General features: G+C 35.0%; 3 protein-coding genes across 5 annotated transcripts; 1 reads left to right on the top strand and 2 right to left on the bottom strand.

Moving 5' to 3' along the window:
• Positions 1–82: 82 nt before the first annotated feature.
• On the top strand, positions 83–7,858 carry LOC140963831 (short-chain dehydrogenase ptmH). Its single transcript, XM_073423250.1, has 3 exons — positions 83–591; positions 6,962–7,121; positions 7,384–7,858. Exons 1-3 carry the CDS (start codon positions 255–257, stop codon positions 7,718–7,720), a joined length of 834 nt encoding a protein of 277 aa, XP_073279351.1. The 5' UTR covers positions 83–254; the 3' UTR covers positions 7,721–7,858.
• A 3,614-nt stretch (positions 7,859–11,472) lies between these two features.
• LOC140963802 (uncharacterized) lies at positions 11,473–16,110 on the bottom strand. Of its 2 annotated transcripts, none has more exons than XM_073423207.1 (8): positions 15,733–16,110; positions 15,412–15,528; positions 14,002–14,249; positions 13,589–13,744; positions 13,295–13,451; positions 12,926–13,086; positions 12,801–12,836; positions 11,473–12,558 (listed from the first exon to the last, which is right to left on the bottom strand). In XM_073423207.1, the coding sequence occupies exons 2-8, from the start codon at positions 15,485–15,487 to the stop codon at positions 11,803–11,805; spliced, it is 1,590 nt and encodes a 529-aa protein (XP_073279308.1). In that variant the 5' UTR covers positions 15,488–15,528; positions 15,733–16,110; the 3' UTR covers positions 11,473–11,802. The 2 variants fall into 2 exon arrangements, with proteins under 2 accessions (XP_073279308.1, XP_073279309.1); XM_073423208.1 differs by having other exon boundaries at positions 12,944–13,086.
• Positions 16,111–18,852: 2,742 nt separating this feature from the next.
• LOC140964199 (uncharacterized) lies at positions 18,853–23,032 on the bottom strand. Of its 2 annotated transcripts, none has more exons than XM_073423771.1 (5): positions 22,796–23,032; positions 21,097–22,434; positions 20,188–20,388; positions 19,954–20,105; positions 18,853–19,823 (listed from the first exon to the last, which is right to left on the bottom strand). In XM_073423771.1, the coding sequence occupies exons 2-5, from the start codon at positions 22,400–22,402 to the stop codon at positions 19,296–19,298; spliced, it is 2,187 nt and encodes a 728-aa protein (XP_073279872.1). In that variant the 5' UTR covers positions 22,403–22,434; positions 22,796–23,032; the 3' UTR covers positions 18,853–19,295. The 2 variants fall into 2 exon arrangements, with proteins under 2 accessions (XP_073279872.1, XP_073279873.1); XM_073423772.1 differs by having other exon boundaries at positions 21,097–22,416.
• Between the last annotated feature and the right edge of the window lie 101 nt (positions 23,033–23,133).

The following is a 23,133-nucleotide window of genomic DNA, read 5'->3' as shown; positions in this document are numbered from 1 at the left end:
TGATAACTCCAAACAGACCCTTATTATCCAAATCTAAAATTGTTAAATGCTTCACGATTCCGCCAATCACATTGTTAGATTTACTGTGTGTGCTTTGCTCTAGACCGCCGGCCTCGGCCATTAATGATAGTTTGGTGAACGGCCAACGCCTATCAATCAATCTCAACTTTGCAGTGTAAACCCTCCTTTTACTAATTAGTTTAGCAATCAAAGCTCAACCAATTCGGTGGCAATTGGATTCTGGCTTTAGATCGATGGGTTTCGGTGAGAAGCAAGTGGCGATCATCACGGGTTGTTCGTCTGGGGGCATTGGTCACGCGCTGGCCCTCGAGTTCGCCGCCCGGGACTGCCAGGTCGTAGCCACTGCTCGATCACTCGCCTCCATGTCTGATCTGCAAAGCGATCCCAGATTCTTTCTCCAAGAGCTAGACGTCACGTCCGATGAAAGTGTGCGCCGTGCGCTCTCCGTGGTCATTGAGAAGTTTGGGCGTGTTGATATCGTTGTGAACAATGCTGGGATGCTGTGTGTCGGGCCACTCGCTGAGGTCCCTTTATCCTCGATGGAGCAAACCTTCAATACAAATGTTTATGGTAACTGACATTTCTTTTAAAAATGTTTGGGTGTGTCGATATCGTTGTGAATTTTATCTGTGCATTTGTGATGGAGTTCCATGTTCCCTTTCTGTTAAAGTTTCGTTTGGAAGCTCGTTGTGGGTAGATGAGATCCTCCCTGTATGGGCACTAACCTCATTTCATTTCAACGAGTAAGACAGTGTCATACATACAATTTCAAAAAAAAAAGTGGGTCCTATATATGCATGGACAAATCTTGGTCATCCATCCTATCATGGCGCCAATGTCCACGTGGGTAGGATGAAATAAACCCTCGTTGTGTGCTCTACGAGTTGTCAAATATTATGTTTGATTATGTATGAATGATTTATAATTTTTTGTTTTTTTCCCAAAATTCACATGTAAATATCCATTCTTCTTCATCACACCAAAACACAAAATCGTATCATCTACGATCACAAGTATAGAAGTGAAATGGAGGATTTAGTATGAGATTTCTTAGGAAATGTTTATCTTTGGAAGTAATAATAGTGGTGAATAGAAAGTGAGTATTAAATCAGAGTGTTCTGAGTGAAATATTTTGTATTCTCAGCTTCTCTAGTCTTCTTTTTTGTTAAATAAGTTATCTCTTTGAGAGATTTAGAGTGGACGTACCCCAATTTTGGGATGAACTACTATAAATATTGGTGTCCATCATATTCAATTTATGATATTACTTGTGATGTTTCGCTGTGATGATACCTCAAGTATTCCCTGATATTCCAATAACCGATATCAGAGCGAGGTTCTCAAATACTATAAGAAGTCCTCGTATACTCTGTGGTTGCAGCTTATTCTGGATTTCCACACCAGAAAAGGCTTTATAGACAGTATTAGCGAAATTATTTTTTTTGTGTTCAGGTTTTGACGATTAATTCGTTAGTAATAGTCACACAAGATGGAGGTACGCACAAGCAAAATGATTGGTCTAAATACCTTTAATTATCAACTTTGGAAAAGTAAGATGATATATCTTCTATTCGTCACATATTATAAAATACTGTCAGCAACCGAAAGACAATCATGAAACCAGCGAAGAGGAAATAAACGCCATTGACGAATTCAAAGTCGTTCACGAGCCAGAGCAGGAGTCCGTAAATTTGGCAACTCAAGTAGCTGGTTTGGTGATCGATAGTGGAGCTACAGTCCACGTCACATTTTGAAGAGAATATTTTACATCTTACACGCAAGGGGAATTTTGTGTGGTCAGGATGAGGAATAGCGACTCATCCTGAGTTGTGGGAAAGGGAGATGTGAGCTTGACTACCGTGGATGGCTCTACACTGATCATAAAAGATGTCAGACATGTGCCAGATATGCGCTTGAGTCTGACATCAGTCGAAAGATGGTGACGTAACGAAGGGATTAAAGATGTCGAAACATTATGTAGTTCTAGAAAATCATTCTAAAGGTATGAACTACGCAGGAGAAGAAAACTCAACAGAGTTGTTGCACCGATGCCACATAAGTGAAAAGAATCTTACACGTTTTGTGAGCAAGCAAGTTGTGCCCGGTATAATACAGGTTCATGTGAAACAATGCACGAACTGCTTAGCTGACAAACAAAACAGGATATCATTCAAAAGTTCACCTCCTAATAGAGCCGATAAAATTTTAGATCTGCTGCACTCAGATCTATGTGGGTTGATGCCATTGTCGCTCGGAGCAGCGAGGTGCTGGGTAACTTCTATCGATGATCATTCTCAAACAATTTGGGTACGGACACTCAAAACCAAGGACCAAGTAGCGGAAAAATTCAACAATTTTCTAAATTTGGTTGAACGACAAACATACATAAAACTCAAATGTATTTGAACAGATAAATGAGGAGACTACATTGGATCTTTTAATGAGATATGCAAAAAGAACGGAATCAGACATCAAACAATACCACCAAAGACACCTCAACTCAACGCATTAGCTGAGAGGATGGATAGAACTTTGGCAGAAAAAGTCGGAAACATGCTCTCACATGCAAAGCTGACTAAGGAATTTTGAGGCGAGGCCATGTTTGATGTCGCATATATATTGAATTGCTCACCTTGTATTCCTCTCAATTAATGATGTCCCGGAATAGGTGTGGCATGACAAAGAAATTTCCTATAATCATTTGTCGGTATTTGGTTGTGTTGTTTATGTTAATATACCAAATGATTAAATACATAAATTGGATGCCAAAACAAGGAAGTACATGTTTATAGGTTATGACGATGATCAACTTGATTACAAGTTTTACAATACAGATCTCAAAAAGCCTATAAAAAGTTGTGATGCTGTAATTTAGAAGAATGAATTTTTTGACACTGCGGGAAATGAGAATTATGGATTTTAACAAGATCTGGAATGATGGTCTTCAACAGTAAATCCACAATGTTTTGAAGATTAAGAATTGCATAACGATCATGAGGATGATGATGAGATCCGTGTTCAAAGTAAACCATTAGCAAAAACTTCTCGTGGTACAATGACCAAATGTTCTGAAGAGTAGTGCGACCTTCAACAAGATATTCCTAAAATAAATATTTCCTGATAGCTAATTTACGAGGGAGAACCAGAGAGCTTCAAGGAAACTATTACCAGCGAAAAACAAGATAAATGGATGGAGACCATGCTAGATGAAATGCAATCCTTGCATGAGATTCAGACATTTGAACTGGTGAAGTTGCCGAAAGGCAAGAAAGCTTTGAAGAATAAATTAGTGTTCAGGTTGAAGCACAAAGAACATAGTAGTCAACCAAGATTCAAAGCTAGAATTATCGTCAAAGGTTTCAGACATAAACATGGGGTTGACTTTGATGAAATATTCACTTGTGGTGAAGATGACATCCATCCAGATTGTGCTAGTGTTAGGAGTTGGCATGATCTGGAGGTGGAACAAATGGATGTCAAGTCTGCATTTTTTCATGGGGATTTGGAGTCCACATGGAACAACCAGAAGGATTTGCAGAGAAAGGGAAAGAGGACCTCGTGTGCAAATTAAAGAAGAGTTTGTACGGTCTCGGGTAAGCACCGAGACAGTGGTACAAGAAGTTTGAATCTGTAATAATTCAACAGAGATTCAAGAAAACCACTATAGAACATTATGTGTTTGTCAAAAATACCGCTGATGATGATTTGTTGGTGCTTATGCTTTATGTAGCTGACATGTTTATTGTTGGCAAAGATGCTTATGAAATCAAAGGCCTAAACAAGCAACTAAAGCAAGAAATTTTCTATGAAGGACTTTGGGCCAGCAAAAAGAATTATTGACATAAAAATCCATTGAGACATGTATTCCAAGAAGGCTTAGTTGTCGCAAGAGAAGTATATTGAGAAGATACTTCAAAGGTTCAACATGGACCAAGCCAAAGCGGTTCGATGTCCTCTTGCCAACCACTTCAAGTTGAACTCAAAACAGAGTCCTATTATAGAAGATGAAGAAGAATAAATGAAAAGTGTATCGTATGTTTCAACAGTTGGAAGTCTGATGTATGTCATGGTATGTATTCGGCCAGATTTAGCTCATTTTGTAGGTGTGGTGAGTAGATTCCTTTCAAAACCGGGAAAGGAACATTGGGCTGCATTAAAATGGATATTCAGATATCTACGGTACACCTCTAAACATAGATTGTGTTTTGGAGGATCTAGACTTGAGTTTGTAGGCTGCACAAATGCAGACATGACAGGAAATGTTGACTCCTGAAAGTCAACATCGAGATACCTGATAATATTTGTTAGGGGACTGTGTCACGGCAATCAAAGTTACAAAAATGTGTAGCATTGTGAACCACTGAAGCGAAGTTCATTGCGGAAACTAACGCATGCAATGAGTTGTTATGGATGAAAGGGTTTTTGGAGGAATTAAGTTTTGTGCAAGATCAATATAAGTTGTTCTGTGACAGTAAGATTGCAATTCATCTTGGAAATAATCCTTCAATGTATTCGAGACCAAAGCATATGGATGTTTGCTATCTTTGGATACGGGATATATTGGAGAAGAAGTTGTTAAAACATAAAAAGATTCACACAGATGAAAATGTTTCTAATATGATGATCAAGACATTGCCGAAATAGAAGCTGGAATTACTGTAGGGATGTTGTAGGTATGATCGAATTCACAAAATGGACTCGAGGGGGAGAATCGCTAATAAATCAAGTCACTTTTTTTTTTAAAGTAAACCAACTTTGAATTCAAAGTACGCCATTTTTGACAAATAATTAATGGTTTGAGTTAGTTAAAGATGTTAGGTTTGATTATGTATGCAATAATGTATAATTTTTTGTTTTTTTTCTCAAACATTTCCTATAAACACCCATCTATTCTTCATTCTTCATCACACAAAAACACAAAATTCTCTCGTCTTTAATCACAAGTGTAGAAGTGAAATGGAGGATTTAGTGTGAGTTTCTTAAAGGGTGTTTATCCTTGTAAGGAATATAATTGGTGGAGAGAAAATGGGTGATAAAATCAGAACGTTTTGACTTAAATATTTTGTATTTTCAGTTCTCTTTATCTTCTTTGTTATTAATAGAGAAGTGATAATCTTAAAAAGTATAGAATGGATGTAGTCCAATTTTGGGGTGAACCACTATAAATATTGATGTCTATCATATTCAATTATTGATATGACTTGTGTTCATAGTTGTCAAGGACGCAAGGCGCACCGAGGCGCACACGGGCTCTGGAGCCTGAGGCGCAAGGCGCAAGGCGAGGCGCGCGCCTTACCGAAGCAAGGCGCACATTATTTATTTTTAAAAAAAATATATTTATCTTAGAATAATATATTAATATATTAAAATATGAAATAATTAAGTCACGACGTCACACAAAACAACAAATAATTAATAAGTTCATTATAATAAGTAACACGATTAAAATTCTTCAATCATCCAAATCAAGTTCATCTTCTTCCATCGAATCATCAGAGTCCCTAGAATTGATATCTGAGCTTTCTTCAATAAATGGTTCTTGGCCTTTCTTTTATTCACGCTGTCACGTTGGCTTCTGTAATTCTGTTGCAGTTTGCACACTTCTGCTCTTGTCGCCTCATGATATTTAATTTGTTAACTGGGCTGCTAGGGTTTAAGGTTGGGTTGGGCGGCCTTTTACATTTTAAGTTAATATTAAAAAAAAAAGAGAAAATGCAACTTCTCTGTCACTGAATTTAAAAAAAAAAGGCAATCTCAGGCGTGCCTAAGGCGCGCCCGAGAGCCCTTCCAAGGCGAGCCGAGGCGCGCGCCTGGGCTCGCCTTTGTAAATCGTTGCGCCCGGGATTTCCCGAGGCGCAATGCCGCGCCTGGTAGCGCCTCTCGCCCTCGCCTTTGACAACTATGCTTGTGTTGTTTTGCTGCAATGTTGTATTCCCTGAAATCCCAGCAGATTGTCCCAACAGATTCTAGAAGTAACATAGGAATAAAGTATAATAGTATACGAAAATATTTGTAAGTTCTGTTTCATGTAAAATGGTCACTGCTAGGAAGTAACTTCGACAATAAATGGCTCTGAATCTGATATTGTTCTGCTTTATCTATATTAAGTATGTCAGAACTCACAGCCCACATAAGATTTGTTCAATGCGGTATATAGGCGTTTCTGTGGCTACTATAAATCTATAATCGTGACCTCTTAGTTGATGACAAAAGATATAATTTAGGATGTTTCATTTAGATGCGTCTGCCAATTTTCATGTTGTTAAAGTTGAAATGGAAATCATTTTTGGTATTTAGGAGAGTAGAACTTCATTCTGCAAGACAAATTGCTGATTGGGCTTTTGTCTCGAGGAAGAAATTTTTGGGCAGCAGGCTACCATTTGGGTCATCATCTAAGTGCTGTGTCGGATGGCTTGCCTGGTCATAAGAGGATTGTTTGAAGCCTGTAGAATTTATTTTCTATAAGATCCGTGTAACGACTGGAGATTTCGCAAAATAAAATAGAATTTATTAAGCATTAGCAGTAGTGGTTTTAATCATCAAGATTCAAAGCGATTGCATCACTGTCCGAACGTTCTGTAGTACTTCCAATCTCCAATTATTGGTCATTCAATTCTTTCTTTTTCCTATCTGGGAATTTATTGTGATTATATTAATTTAGTTTTATTAGTCATGGACTATCATTTCATTTCCATCCCTTAGCTACGAAATGAAATATTTCTCAAACTGTATAGTGTACGGCGTTTAAGTGTTACAACACATAGGATTTCCTCAGCATCATTTAGGTTTTTGTCTTATTATAATGTTAAAAGATATTGCTGTTGATTAACTAATTCTTCTTTGGGATTGACTTACCAAATTGTTCGAATTGAGTGAATAATTTAGTTTCTTGTGATATTTTACTGATTATTTCAATACATGGCACTGTTCTTATCTGCAGGTTCGTTGAGGTTGATTCAAGCTGTAGTTCCTCACATGGCATCTAGGAAGAAGGGTAAAATTGTAAACTTTGGAAGTGTCACTGTTTTGGCTCCGCCGCCATGGGGAGGTGTATACACTTCATCAAAAGCTGCCATACATGCACTTTCCGACTCTTTGAGGTGTTCCTAATTTTTTCTCAGTCTCTATTCACATGACCATAGCTGTGTACCAATATATTATTCGTGTATTTGTTATGTTGTGATTTTCTATTTTGCTTTTATGAAATTCAGTAAACGTGAATGAACAAAGCCTTCACTTTGCAATGTTAATTGTCATTCAAAAGTTCTGTAGAGATCTATGACTTTTAATAGTTAATTTTTCTTGTATAACCTTTGGCAAGTGTGCACATGCATTCACATAACCTTGTTTGTTTATATGTAGATTGGAACTCCGAGCCTTTGGCATTGATGTGATTACTGTTGTACCTGGAGCTGTGAAATCGAATATAGGAAAGTCAGCTGTAGCAATCTATGATCGAATGCCAGAATGGAAGCTATACAAGCGGTTTGAAGAAGCAATTCGAGCAAGAGCCATCTTTTCACAAAGTTCAAAGTCAACCCCAGCGGAAGAATTTGCCAAGAAAACAGTTGATGCAGTGCTGAAGAAGAATCCACCAGCTTGGCTCTCATTGGGCCATCAATCCACAATAATGGCAGTAATGTATTATGTTCCACTTTTTATTAGAGATTTCATCCTTGGAAAGAAATTTGACTGTTGATTCATGTGAAGATCCTTGTATCTTGTCTTATAGACAGTAGCACATTGAAAACGACTACAAATCAACAGTGAAATAAGTATTATATATATAAACTAAGGTGAGTTTGCCAAAAAAATATGAGAAATTTGTTCGACTTTAGAGTGATCTGAATTTCTGTTTCTTCTGGAAAACGTTTGCTTGAAATTAGCTTTACTCAAATCTCGAAATGGAATTCCGCAGAAACTACTGTCGTTCTTTATGATTTAGCAGTGTTTCCACCAAGGAAATGATTTGATTAACCCTGAAATATATTGTTTGGAGATGATACATCTTTCATTGAAATATTTGATTTGATTATGCATATGTGAGACTTACCTAATTGTCTAAGCAAAAGATGATTGGCTACAGGATTTTAAGTATAGGATTAGATTTCGGGTTTGAGAATAAATTGTAATAATACTCTATCCAGCTCAAAATAATCTTGGAAAATATTTTGCTCTAAAAATTTTTAGGTAGCTTACAATATGTATATGATATTGTTTAAGAAAATAGAGTGTTGAACAGTGGAACTCCGATATTTCGATAATGATATGAAACTATTTACTTTCGATCTAGACCATAATTTTGACATGTCTTGTTTAAGTATATGAGTATTCCACCCACATGAATCGATCTAGACCATAACTCTGATATAATTTGTTGTGCAATGTAATCCACAAATCACTATAATAGTATGCTATTTTCTAATTTTTGGTCTAAACTCTTATGGAATTGTTTTTAAAATTTACCTAAAATGTCTCGTACAAATGAAGATATATTTTCATCTTATAAACTGACGATCTTCCCGTTTGTATTTATAATGTGGAACTTTGGCTGAATTCATGTCTTAAACATCAAATTCTTGTTACAAATTTTGTGTTAGTGATATGAAATTATTTTAAGAATAAAATGTAGTGTTTGAGTTAGTATATTATATAATAACCAGATAATTTCTATCATTGTTGAAATATTACAAAAGAAGACAAAAAAAAAAAGAGAGAATTCTACACAATCTAACACCACCCCAAAAGAGGGTAGAACATGAGCAAATCGATTATCTAAACGCCGACAATGTTGTACAACAAAAGAAACCCGACTTTAGTAGCGTTGGATGAGGGCAACAATAGGAGCTCTCATTGCAATTAACCCCCCCAAAAAAAAAAAAAAAAAACTCTCTAATGCAATCTCAATTATTACTTAATCTAAAATATAATAAATTATTTTCTCAAAAATATATATGATAAAACCAAAATTGATATTATCCGCTTAGAAAAAATCCGGGTGGGTCCATGGATATCAAGGTGACCGGCTAATACATGAACGAGTCCAAAGAACTAACTTCATGAGTTATTACTTGTATCACAAAAAAAATTCAATAGATTCCGGGATATCCGGCAAAAAAACTTTGATGCTCAATTCTGTAGTTGTCAAATAAAAGTTCCAAAGAACAAAAAAAATTGACTGATAATAGAAAGTGTACCTTAAAAACGAGTTTTATGGTTTTTGGTCTATATGGGTCTTGATAAAAGACCTCAATAAATAATTAAAAAGAGAAATAGACCCAATTAATGAGTTGAATAATGAGCTCAATCTAGAGGGTTAAATAATTAGTCATAACCCATCATAAGTCCTCCACTCTCGATCAGTGTCAGCTAGCTAAGAATGTTCGAGGTTAGAAGTTTCCAGAGGACCGTAGCAGTGAAGTTTCTTGAGAACTCTGCTAGCATAGTTGCAGGAGAATTCCAGTAGCAGAATTTCATTAAGATTCTAGCTATAGCCATCAATCCATCATTATAAATTAGCCAATGGTGGTTGCCCCTCTTCTTCACTTTTCCGCAGCTTGGCCTTCCCCATCCAGGCTTAAGAATGCCTTGAAAGTCGGAAATTATCTAACCCTCCCAGTCGTTCATCCAAGTTGGTGACCCAACACCACATTTTGATATTTTACATCGTTGAATGGAACCATTTCAAAACAGTTAGAAGATGACTAAATTATCAATGATCGTAATCCAGTAAATTTACTAAAGACTATACCTCCTGTTCAACTATTTCCACCATTTCCCTATTCCTATCTTTTAAAGTAAACTAAGCGGTGCTCTCCTCATTTATTACCATTCCTTTGGATGTTCCTTTGCTACTTTGTTATTTTTTTTATTTGAAACTTTTTATTTCTGAATTAAGTACGAAGAGCTGAAAATTTCATTGCAAACAATGCATTTAATTTTTTTTTATAGATTTATTATAAAACTACTACATACTCTTTAAAGATGATTCATCTATGTAGAATTTTATAGTTTCAAAATAAATAATTGAAAATTAAGAAATTATTTTTGTTGAAAAAATTCTAAATTGTTATATTTTATGTTTTTTGTTTTATCACTTTTGAAAGTTTCGTAGTCTAACCAAATTATATTTTAATTATATGGATTCTGACACTAAAATAAATGTTAACATAAATTATACAAAATGGTTCTTGAAATGAATAATATGCTTATAAATTACATAATATTGTGGATCACATTCCATGAATACTCTTAAATCTTGCATATTGTATACAACTCCTCTATTGTATTATCATTCAAGAAATCCACCATAATTGATATCTGAGTTTTATCAAGACATTGTGGATTTAATCAAATTGAATTAATCGTTAAGAAAAAAGAGGTGGTGAGATTAGACAGAAAATCGTAAAATTAGTGATTATATTGGAAAATAAAATCAATAACTTGTAATTTCAAATAAAATAAAATAAAAAGTAATTCAAAAGAAGGTTGACAACTATAAGATCACTCAAATTTGACGATAAGAGAAAAAATAGTATTCATAATGCAAATGAATATATAGACTTATTTGTCGTTGTGAATAATGTTAATATCAAATAATAGTCATTCAAAAATCACATCTATATTTAATATGAGTAGATCTTTTGTGAGACGATCTCACGAATCTTTATCTGTAAGACGGGTCAATTCTACCGATATTCAAAATAAAAAATAATATTTTTAACATAAAATGTAATACTTTTTCATTGATGACTCAAATAAGGCATTCGTCCCACGAAATTGATCCATGAAACCATCTCTCAAAAGTTTTTGTGATTTAATATATATATTTTTTGGGTTAAAAAATAGAGATTTGATTCAGTACTAAAATTCTCTAGAGCAACAAATATGGACAATTATAAATTCTCTTGTAATAACAATAATGGGATATAATTATGGACAAGTATTGGAAAACAATCTGTGAGTGTCTCAAAAACTAAATGCTACAAAGAAAAAGATATATCTTACAACAATTAAGGTCACATTATCAAAAAGAGAAAATAGTCAACCATAAAATGAAAATAAAGCTAGGGTGTAAATCATTGATGACCAAGAAAGTACAACTATATTACAAATTTGTATTCACTAAGAAAAGAAGACAAATAATAACAAATAAAAATGATACAACGAAAAATTAAGTGGTAAAATAAAAACATGAAAAATGCTAATTTTTCAAATTAGAGCCGTATGAGACATTAATATTAATTTAGGAAAAAATATAATTTTCATATTTATTTATCATATTAACTAGTAAAAAATCGCACGTGCAACACGCGTGCACTTTTTGTTTTATATATATATATATATTATCTATGTCACCCTGATCATTTCTAAAACTTGTAGAATGTACTTTTCCTTGATTCCCATTAATATAATAATAATAAAGTTTACTCGAATTCCTATCTACATAAGACAAATACAAATATGTATCAAAATGAATGTGTATTTTACAATTAAAGAGCATTGCTTCATCATATAGCAATACAAAATTGTCGGCTCCCTCTAGCCTATATTCTTACAGTCTTCTCATTACAGCACAATTTTTTCGATCGAACAGAAACACTGGATTCACCCCGATAATTACCACCAAAGTTTCTATTCGTACCAAAAACTATAAGACACCCCCATACAATAGTTAAAAGATTTGTGTAACTATGCCGTCATTTTCTAAAATAAAGTTTCAGATGGTCGAGAAAAAAGCCGGTCCTTTGATGGGCCGGTAAATTTATGTAAGTTTCTCTCTCACTGCGACTGATAAGGGTGTGTGTAATATAAAACTCCTGGAGACTGACCTGGAGCTAGAGGGCGAAAATTCGGAGGTGCGTGAAGTTGCTGAGGCAATGGCATCGGCTGCTGCATAGATAATGTTGATGGCTGAAGACCGCTATGCATTTGCTGCTGAGCCATATGCATTTGGTTCTGGTTCAACGATGCCGTTGGGCTAACCATGTAAGACGGACGTACAGGCGGAGGTGGCACAGGTGGCAGAGGAGGAAGATTCCCATACTCGTATGAGACCATATTTCCACAAGGTGATTGCAAATATTGGAACGGGGGTGGGTTCAGTGTAGAATGATAGAGAGATGGTGTGTGGGAAATTTGGCCTTGAATCGAGGTCTGCGGCATAAGAGATTGATAAGGGCTGTTCTCAGGATTTGGTTGTGCTGCGAAGTTAGGATCTGAAATGGAATTTGGTGTTAAGGAACTGTTGAATGCCTTCGAGAAAGGAGTCGATGATAAAAAATTCATTAGCGCAGCATTTTTAGATTCTTCAGCTGCCAAGGAGGAAAGGGCAGATATCATGATGTCCTTAGAAGAGCTTGAAGCAGTAAGCTTGTCCGCAACCTCAGCTGCAATTGCAGCCGCAGATTTTTTTGTCATATGTTCTGGTTTTGCGTTGGCAAAAGATGATGGGGCCGATGGTTTGATCGAGAACACCAGGTTTTCTTCCAAATGCTTTCTCATGTTTGCAGCTTCTTCAACGTGAGCTTCCGCTACCTGAAAGTTTATGTAGGCAGAGATATTATCACAGCATTCAAAATTATCTTTAATCCAGGTTCATGCATAAAGGTTACCAAAAATCAGTCAAACCATTACAATGGTAAAGTTTACAAGGAAAACAATCCAATTAATTCATTTGACAGCAATCCATATCCAAAAAAAAATAGTGAAGGAAGGAGAGACAGCTTTCTTCTAAATGAAGCACGGAAGCGAAAAACTGTAAGCAGATGATCTCTAACCTGCATCTGGGTCCGGACATTCTCTAGCTCAGATTCCTAAGAAAAGCACAAAATCAGCACTGATATTGCACGTCAAAGCAAAAAATGAAAAATTCCAAAGTTATATAGTTGAAACAAATTCGTACTTTGAACTTCTCATCTACCTGCTCACATAGTGCATCACGTAGCTGAGACACGAGTGCCAGCCTATTCTCTTCCACAACTTTAAGCTTTTCAATGCACTGTTTTAAAAGAACTTCTTCCTCCTCCAGTTCTTTGGCAAGAGTCTTCCTCGATGGATCCCTAGCTGTGAGAGCAAACAGCAAAAAATTCATGGGTCAAAAAAATTATCCAAGAATAACTGTGAATATTTTTGCAATTCATATTTCGGGTCTTGATTTTTGTACACGAAGTGCTTTGCATGAATTTCATTTTTCAAAATTTTGAAGCTTTTCAATCAAAAGTGAATTCCTTCCTGAAAACTGTAAGATGTATTTTTTTAAATGCCAACTTACCCTTCGTCAAAGCAATGGTAACATCATTTTCCATCTTTCTTACGTGATGAATTGCAGATTTGCATTTATTCATTTCTTCATCTTCTTTGGAGCATTCATTTTGCACCAAGTGAAAAGCAGACACTATTTTTTCTGTAGTGCCGCCTATGCTCAATTTCTGGTTTGAAAACAAATAATTCAAGATGTAAGCACCCTTTATCCAAATTGTAGGAACCGGGTCACTGGTATTAGATAAATAAATGTCAGAAAGACCAGCATAATAATGCATAAGAACAATATCATAATAAAACTTACGGTTCTTATAGACCGTGAATCCCTTTTAACTATTCGGACAGAACGAGAACGCTTTTTCCCAAGCTCCAATGGTGGAGGCAATTCCATACCAAGCATTGCGTCTCTAAGGTTTTGAGCACGGGAACCAAAGACTCTCCTTTCTTCCCATATGCCAACCTTTATAAAAGGACATAATCAGATGAGAAATTTCAAATAAACAAATGCAAATATAATGTGCCATGTTTGCCTATCAAGGCTCATTAGATTGACCTTATAACATGATATAGCCATTATTTAAAAATTTGAAGGCCTAAATATACTTGTAAACAATTCCATATAACAAATTATTACATGAAAAAAAATCAGGTTTAAGTTCAATGAGGGTTGAGAGACTTAGACATATAATAGTGACATCCTCCTGAGAATGAACTCACCAACCGGGATACCGCATTCTTGCCACGATCGTCGCCTTTGTTTTCAACGTCTTTGATTGCTGAAGGAAGAAACTTCCAAAACTCAGTAACAAATTCAGTCCCTTTTCGCTTGCTGTTCTGCAGAATGTCATTTGCAAGGTACAGAAGAGGAACTTTTTGAGCCATTTCTGAACTATGAAACTGTTTATCCCATGTCGCAACAACCTGTTCCGCTTTGCCACGATGAAAGATGCACCAGTGCGACAATGCTGTAGATGAAGGAAAATAAGTAGGGTAAGAAATTTTTCGGAAATAAAACAGTGCTTATGTCATGAGGTAATCGTTCCCCGCAAGGAGGAACTCCAAAAAGTACCTACACAAAACGTCCGCGAAACAATATCATGTAACAACTACAAGTTTATCTGTTTATGAAATTTTTTTATCGTCATAATTACAATAAAGTGGATAAAACTACAAATGAACAATAAATAAATACAAGCTATACAAAAGAATGTTAGAGTTAATGATCAAATTGTCCAAAAGTAATTAATATGAAGATCTTCTATATATAAAAATCCACACATAAATGTATGATGAGGCTTGCCATCACGAGAGAAAAACATAGACAAGTATCTTGAACCACAATTCATGAATAAACATCCTTAAACTCTGGAACCTCCATACCATAAGAAAACTAGCAGAGAAAACAGATTTGTAAATGTTATATAGTCGTTATCAACTCCCAATTTATACTATTGCAGTTCCTAACGTTTGACACATTCTCCGTGCCATGATACATACCATCAATTGCACAAAAACAACTTTAGCAAAAGTAATTTAAAATGGATAAATTAAAAATTCAAGTAAAACATAAGATTTGATCATTTAATCAATGTATGGAATAGTAAAGCACCGAAATTCAAGGAAAAATGGACATGTATCCAACGACAGTGGTTCATGATATGATCACGAACACGTGTAAAACATTTATATAATTTAACGGAAATCAGTCAACTGAAAATCATGGAAATCAAACAAAATGAACTAACATTACAATAAAAGGCTACCAAACATATTTGTTTCAGCAGTTAAGTAACCGTTATAGACGTTAAATTCAAGACTAAATAAAGATCCAACTAACATTTTAAAAAAAAAAGACTTTCTTTGCCTGCACCCCTGATCAGAAAGATAAACACAACCGTAGCGCAATGAAAACATAGAAACCATAACAAGAAAGTAAAGATGTCCATGAAAGATCAGTTTCAAAACGAGGACAACTTCTCTACACTTAATTATTAAACTGCCTAATCCACTTTGAGCATTGAAAGTACTACAGTTTCCAAAATTACAAATTTAAGTAAACCAACTTATGATAAGAAACCAGAAGATTAATCAAAGGCATGACCAAGTAAAAAGTAGAAGATAAGATACTTTCTATGCATTGCTGAGTGCTGTTAAGCTTCGAAAGCTTGTCAGCAAGAATCTCTTCACTGAATACACTGTTCATTCCACCTTAGCAGTTGTTCCCCCCTTCACCAACCCTTTACACTGGACAAAACAGTTATACACATCCATTAATCAATGTATCACAGCACAAAAAAGGACCCCAAACCCCTTCAACCAATTGAATTAATGTCCAATCCCCCCCTCCCCCAGCCAAAAAAAAAAACCACTCCACCCATTCAAACACGTAAAATCAATAAAGATTTGATCTTTGCGAAAAATTACCAAGATGGTTTTGCGAAAAATTACCAAGATGGTCCTGGTAAAATCACCAAATTCAGCAAATGCCGTGAAGTGACGCACAAAAAAACGAGCCAAAATAAAAGAAGAAACTGAATTGCACCGTAAGAAGATTAAAGAAAAATTAGAAGGTGGCAATTCTTCTGAGACGGCGCTCAGAAACAAACATGAGAAGATAAACAAAGAGTTGTTTCAAGAATTCACAATCCCCTCTTGCTGTTTGAGGAACCCTAGAAGGGACTTATATACAGAGCAAGACGAGACGCATTGAATGTGGAATGAGTGCGCGCCATTTGGAGAGGGAGACTAGGAGGATTTGAGTTGGGCAAAAAGGTTTAAACTTGAGAGGATGTAAGCAATATTTTGGGGTTTTCCAATTTTCAGTTGTCTTCCGCACGTGTATACTCTCTCTGCACGTACGAAAATTCTAGATTCATAGAATTTGAAACTTTATTTTCAAACGAAAAAAAAAACTAACAAACAAATTGAAAATGCAAAATAAATTATTTGATCGCGTTGCGTGTTTATATAATTTTTTTTAATGTATATAACATGTTTTCAAGTGAAAATGAGTAATTTGCTTTTTAATTTATGATATTTCTTGATCTGTATTATCGATATCATTTGAAAATTTCGTTGAACGGATTGAAGATATTTTTTGTGTAATTATTCAACGAAAATTTGAATGATTAAAATATAAAATCATGCAATAATATGATCATTACATATTTCTTTTTCTTTTCTTTTCTTTTCTTTTTACCAATTTTTGCTATTAATAAACCAAGACGATTGAATATTAACTAACTTTGATGAAATCTTTTTTTAATGCCAAATCTGTTTCGGTTCGTTAATAATTTATACTATTAATTAACCAAGAGGGTTGAATAGTAATTAACTTTGGTGAAGTCTTTTTTTTTAATGTCAAATATTTCACACATCTTATTCTAATACATATTTAAATTTTCATATTTTATAATCTTAAAAAAAAAATCATCTTACTAAATCTCATTTCGTATTTAATTTTGTAAAATATCGTAATTAAATGGAAAATTTCAATATAAAAGTTTTATTAATTATATATGTGTCTTGTCATTAATATATATCTATTATGTTACACACATAATATGTGTTCTTGAATCTTGATCACTAGTTTTTTTTTTTTAAATGGTGTATTTTATATGGGGAAATTTTGATCTTTATAAACATTACTTGCAATTATACACGATACATTCATATTAATTAAATTTTAATATAAATTTAATTAAACATATTAATTTTTTTATATAAAATATAAGTATATAATTAACATTTTCTAGAGTATTATTTTTTATTTTTTGATTTATTATTTTTTATTTTTGAGTTGATAAAATAATCACTTTAGGAAACATGATTACGAATGCCATACACATTTAATAGTGTATAGTATAGATTTATTATTTTTGTTTGAAAAGATTTGAGAAATAACTTTCAATGTTGGTGTGTTTTTCTCTTCTCTGGCTTTCATTTTCTTGTTAATATCCACATTAGTGTGTAATTTTTAATTAAATCATGCTATTCTACCTCTCACTAAAGGAACAATTATAATATTACCTCTATTTTATAATATAATTAAACTAATTACAAAAAATTGATTAAAATCCAAAATAAATTTAAAAAAATAAAAAGTTGTACAAACATACAATGCGTATGGTGAGACACTTATTATTGTTATTATTAATATTATATTAAGCGAGCGAATGACACTGATTATTATTATTTTTTGATTATGATTATTATTATTTTTTAATTATTATTATTATTATAATAAGCGAGATGACCTTTAATAAAAGGATTTGGTGTGACTCTGGAAGTGTTTTTCAGATTCCCTAACATTCGAACACACATGCTTCATAATTAAGTACCTAAATTCCTAAAATATGAGTATCAATTGAGTTATCTTTATTTATATTTTTGACTTTTAAATTAAATAATTATATCACTCATAACATAAAAAAATCATTATTAATTTTTTTAATATAATATGTAGATTTTTTACACAAAGATTTTTAACATGTAAGAATGCATTGCGTGTCAAAAGACACTAAAATACTTGATAAAATGCAATCATCATTTGATTAATGATTTTTTTAAAAAAATAATTCAATTAATTATAATGATCTACACTTGAGAATTGAGAATCATTGTCTGCCATCACTTTAATGCAACATACTTATATTTAAAAAAAAATAATTGGAAAAGCTTATATTTTAATTGAGTCATCTTGATGAATTCGTAGTAAAAGCAAACATTATATTTTTATACCGTAGTGAGTGCCATATATATTATGCTTTATTCAGGTAACGAGGCTCGGCAAGTAAATTGTAATCGTACTTAGAAAAACATATTAGTCATTCGGCATGATGAAACTGGCAAGTCAATTGCAAAATTGCCAGTTTTGCCATGTTTAACTGTGTTCACATCTAATAAATGAAAACCAATCTTATTGATGATGATAAAAGTTGACACAGATGATAAGTAATATAACAAAACTGTTTTACCCTATTAAATTAATATAGACACACGTTGTTATATGCGATAATACTTTCAATATTGAAAAACCTGGAAAATTAAATAAAATTTCGAATTAATGAGGGAGATTTTCTCAATATAATTGATGAAATGTTTGTTCCATGGGAGTAAATCCTCAACAACTGATGCAATTTTGATTTTTAAAAAAAGAAAACAAAGAAAAGAAACAGAACGTTAATTTATTCCATATGTAAATCGTCACACATTTTGGGTATCTTTTATGAAATTAAAGAAGTATAACCGTATATTCTGGCGCAAAAGCGAGATCCAAATTGTGAAAATACCGATAGGACTAGTTTTATCATTTTTTGACAATTAGTTTTCAAACTAGCAACCGAAACACGCGATGGTTCAACATCCAGTCAAGATAATTAACTTTGTTATATTTAACCAGAGGCATAAATTTTATTTAGAAAACTACGCTGAACCTAATAATGGAACCTCATAATTAAAAGATTCGAAATATTTGAACTATAGCTAGAGACATGAACAATCGGGAGAATGGTCTCGGTCAATCAGGGCAAGCATGCGTGATACAAGGGCATCGACAACGATGCATATAGAATTCAAACAATGCATAACATAGGAAACATCAACAAACAACAGAGTTACAGTCTCAAGTAAATAGTGCAATTCCAGAAAGGATATCCGCAGCAAGTTTAAGAAAATCTCTTGCTTACTAAAGTTTGGGGAGAGTTGGATACCTAATCTGGTCTACATAAAGAGAGGATTCACTAGGTAAAAAAGAGGCTTGACTAAACAGATGCATACGATATCTTAATTTTCATTCTCTCAACCCAATGCCTTCCTTCCCATGATAAAAAGCATAAACTGTTCAACAAACCAGCAACAGAAGCCCCTCCATGAAAACCGGTATATTACGCACGCCACACCTGCAGACCTGCAAAGACGCAATTATAATATACTATTTATTGTTAACTTTCGCACTAACCAATCTATCATGAATCAATGAAGAACTCGGCCATAAGTACACGGCCCTAACGCTAAACATTCTTCCCCTTAGAATTGAGCTTTGCTGCAACTTGTTCATCAGACAATGGCAAGTAGTAGATACGAGGGGTTGAAATAGTTTTCCGGAAAAGATCATCTAAAGTTACAATTGGTGGGTCAGTTTTCTCAGGAAGTACTGGGGGTGGAAGGTTAGGGTGATCCCTAGCTGGGTGCAGGTGCAACTGTTCTCTTGGTAGAGGTACCCTTGATAGATGCTGGCGTTCTCTAACTGGTGCTGCATTAGCCAGTGGCGGTGGTGGAGGAAGAGAAAGAGGTGGAAGTTGCAGCGTCGGAACTTGTTGGCGTGGAGAAGGTTGAGGTTGCAAAGGTGGTTGAGAGGTTGAGAAGGTAGAAGGCGCACTGCTTGAGGGTGTCGTCGAAGATGCAGGGGGAGCCTCCACACGAGTTTTAACTTCTTGAGGATCAACAAACTCCGCTACCAACATGCGTCCCCCATTTGGAGGCCACTGGAGATTGTAAACAGCATTACGGGTGTCTACAGCTTCCTCGATGGATGAATACTGCATGTTAAGAGTACTTCCTAGTTATTTTTATAAACGAAATCTTTGATCGAGTACAAAAAATAATGAAATTTTTTTGACACAATTACCAGATAAAATTATCATGCACTCTACGAGAGAGTAAACTTACGGAGACATAGCAGTGGGTTTTAATGTGATCCATCCAGAAACTGGTAACAGTACCCGTCTTTCCAAGAAGTTCTTGCACTGCTTTTAAAGTAAAAGGGCGCAGAAATCGATCAATTCTGAGAGAGTTACTGAGGGCCTTTGGTGATGGAGGAACTACAAAAATCCAACAAGTGTGGTTAAGAGAATTACTTGTACTCGTAATAAATAAATATAATTATTAGGAATCTGCAGTTACCAAGCCGTTCTTTTGGTGCTTCATGATTGGTCGAATCAGAAATATTGAAGCGCTTGATGGAAGTTTGAGAATCTTGCGATGAACCCTTAGGGGTCTTGAGAGTCTCAGAGTTCCTTCTTTCTTGCTCAGAACCCCTAAGCCCACCAACTTTCCATCTGTGTGGTCTCTTCCCTGTGTCATTGTTCCCAACTGCTTCATTATCTGTTACATTCAAAGTCATAAATTACCAACGCTTTGCAATGGAAACAGGAACAAAAGTGCTTAGCCTCGTACAAACAGTACATCAATGCAACTAGCTTCAGTGCCGACACAGCTTTTGTCCTACTGCTGCTATTTCATATAATATGTTTCAGTTAGGAATTAAACTTTGTTCTATAATAGAGTTGGCCGGTTTTTAGTAAAAATTGGAGACAACAATACTCAAACAACTAATAACAGTAACACCTGCTTCAGATACATCACCATTTCAAACGGGACAAAACTACTCATTCTCAAAATTGTTCATATGCTACTCCAATAAAGTATAAACCAAAAAAATTGACAGTAAAACTTGCAAAAGGAACATTTAAAACAAATAAATTTTATCCTTTTATCAGATCTTTAGCACAAAATTCTGGTTTCCATTTTAAAACCCATAAAAGATATGATCCTCCTTGAAAATAAAAAAAGTATTCAAATATAATTATTTATCTCCTTATCTTGCAACCACTCTCGTATAATATCATGTTTTTGACACAGAACAAGGGAAAAAATCCTAGAGGAAACAAAAATTCAATGCTTCTGTGATTATCCACTCCCCATCTGTCTCTGACTGCAAATTCAAAACTTTATGTTATATATAATACCACTCAAAGAAAACAGGAATCTAAAAAAATTTCGCACACAAAAACTGTGATTAAAAACACTCACCGTCACCATCAAACTTCCTTTTCATAGATGTCAGTCCAGTAACTTCCTTGTTTTCAGCATTATCAACAATAGCTTCAATTGTCATATCACCACCAACTACATCAACAATATTATCCTCCTCAACAATAGGCAGTTCAGATTTTTCCACCAGATCTCTTGTTTGATCAGAAACGGACTTGCACTCCATTTGTTTACTCTCCAATACATCCTCCTCCATGGAATCATCACCAGAACTCCGGTCTAAACTCAGCTTTTCGGGACCCAATTCATCTCCATCAATGTTCTTAGGACTGTCAACAGTTTCATAATTACGGCCATGAATCTCTTTGTTTTCTACTTCGAGTGGGGGCTCTTCTACATCCATTGGATGTGTTTCTCCATCATCAGGGGTAAAAGTGCTGGGTGGAGGGGGAATCTCACAGTCAACATCAAGCTCTAATACACTATCATTAACTACATCAAGCTTTAGTTCATTTTTCTCAATAATGGATACAGATTCAGTAGAAACAGTATCAGTTATTACTTCAGACCCTAAATGAGGGTTTTCAACCTCAGATACCTGATACTTCAATTGTTGGACCTTGTGATCTGGTTGGGGACCCTCGGGGGTATCAATTTCAGGCGGATCCAGCGAAACAGTGGCTTCATTCTGAACTTCACTACCCTTTACACTTACTCCACCTGGAGGTACCATGGTCGTGCTGCTTTCATCAATCAGAGGCATCTGAATATAGGGATCTGAAAGTTCAGGAATAACATCATCATGACGTGATTCTACTCCATCGTGGTTGACTCCTCTGGTTAGATCTACCTCCTTATCTTGCCCACAGTTGTGCGACACTGATCCAGTCAAAGCTTCTGCAGGCTCAATTGTCTCGCTGACCACAACAGCAGTTTCCACTGTTGTGAACTGAGAGACCTGCTCCCCTACAACCTCAACAGTATTCACTTCCTGTCCAAGGTTCACTTCCAAATCTTTGCCTTCACTCACTAATCCGCTGTCATGGTCAATCCCAATCTCAGGGTTGTTGTCTGGCCTCCCAATCAGGTTGTCCCCAGCAGAAACAATATAACCTTCCGTTGCTTGTTCAGAAGGTAACTCAGATTGGTTATCCTCATTTAGGTTGTTATCAGTACTCTTCTTAGCACTTTCCCAATCACTACGAACTGCTTCATCCAAACGCTTTATTAAATCTTCTTTCAACCCCTTAATAGTCAATTTACGTCTCTTAAGTTCTTCCTTCAGCTCAGTGACCTTCCATTGGTCCAGTGGTCGATTTCCAAGAGTAACATATGGTGATGACATTTTGAATCAACAAACTGCCTTTCAGAAAAACTCTGCAATTAGGATAATTAATAATAGGAGAATCAATAAGGGGATGATGGTAGATAAAAATTAAGATTATGTTTTGTAAATAATGCAGTACTTTTAGCATATAATGCACATTTCGTATACTTGCATCTACATTTCAGACAATCAAGACACGCACGGTAGAAAAGATTCATCTTTCCCCACCAAAAAATCGTCAAATTCTTCAAAAATTATCCAAGATGAGGTGCGTAATAAATGCATCGATTCCAGGTCCAATTACATATAAATAGTTACGCATTTAAACCATGAAAATGCAAACAGGAAAGGATTGAGATTAAAAAGCAGACATCCATCTATGTATGAAATTTAAAGAAACGACACTGGTACCTGTAGCGGTTGATTAACAAGACCGCAGTTTACGATGAATCGAGCTGCGGAGACAAAGAACACTGCTGAATCACAACACAGAAAAAGATTAACAAAGAAGAAATGAGAAAAATCAAGCACAAAAATTCAGATTGAAAACGAGAAGAAACGGCACGCCCAACAGAATTAGGGCACCAAAATAGGGTTCGAGTGCGTGGATGCGTGTTGGTCGCCCAGGACTCAAAGATACCAAATATCCAAACGTCGCTCTTCGTATTTATAGCAGATATATGACCCGTTCTCTAAGGCCCATGGCCCAATACCCGGCTTCCAACATACAAAGAGACCTCGTCTATATA

Source organism: Primulina huaijiensis, chromosome 18, assembly GCF_012295235.1.
Source record: "Primulina huaijiensis isolate GDHJ02 chromosome 18, ASM1229523v2, whole genome shotgun sequence".
Taxonomy (NCBI): domain Eukaryota; kingdom Viridiplantae; phylum Streptophyta; class Magnoliopsida; order Lamiales; family Gesneriaceae; genus Primulina; species Primulina huaijiensis.
Note: the sequence above shows the minus strand (reverse complement) of the source record. Positions and strands in the feature narration are given on the sequence as shown.

Bases quoted from the DNA above. Each gene is read 5' to 3' on its own strand.
- LOC140963831 (XM_073423250.1), top strand. From the start codon at position 255: ATGGGTTTCGGTGAGAAGCAAGTGGCGATCATCACGGGTTGTTCGTCT. The intron at 592-6,961 runs GTAACTGACATT...TCTTATCTGCAG, and splicing joins CTTCAATACAAATGTTTATG to GTTCGTTGAGGTTGATTCAA. The intron at 7,122-7,383 runs GTGTTCCTAATT...GTTTATATGTAG, and splicing joins GCACTTTCCGACTCTTTGAG to ATTGGAACTCCGAGCCTTTG.
- LOC140963802 (XM_073423207.1), bottom strand. From the start codon at position 15,487: ATGAACAGTGTATTCAGTGAAGAGATTCTTGCTGACAAGCTTTCGAAG. The intron at 13,087-13,294 runs GTAAGTTGGCAT...TTGCTCTCACAG, and splicing joins TACCATTGCTTTGACGAAGG to CTAGGGATCCATCGAGGAAG. The intron at 12,559-12,800 runs GTTAGAGATCAT...ATAAACTTTCAG, and splicing joins ATGTCCGGACCCAGATGCAG to GTAGCGGAAGCTCACGTTGA.
- LOC140964199 (XM_073423771.1), bottom strand. From the start codon at position 22,402: ATGTCATCACCATATGTTACTCTTGGAAATCGACCACTGGACCAATGG. The intron at 20,389-21,096 runs GTGAGTGTTTTT...TGAATGTAACAG, and splicing joins AAGGAAGTTTGATGGTGACG to ATAATGAAGCAGTTGGGAAC. The intron at 20,106-20,187 runs GTAACTGCAGAT...GGATTTTTGTAG, and splicing joins AGCACCAAAAGAACGGCTTG to TTCCTCCATCACCAAAGGCC.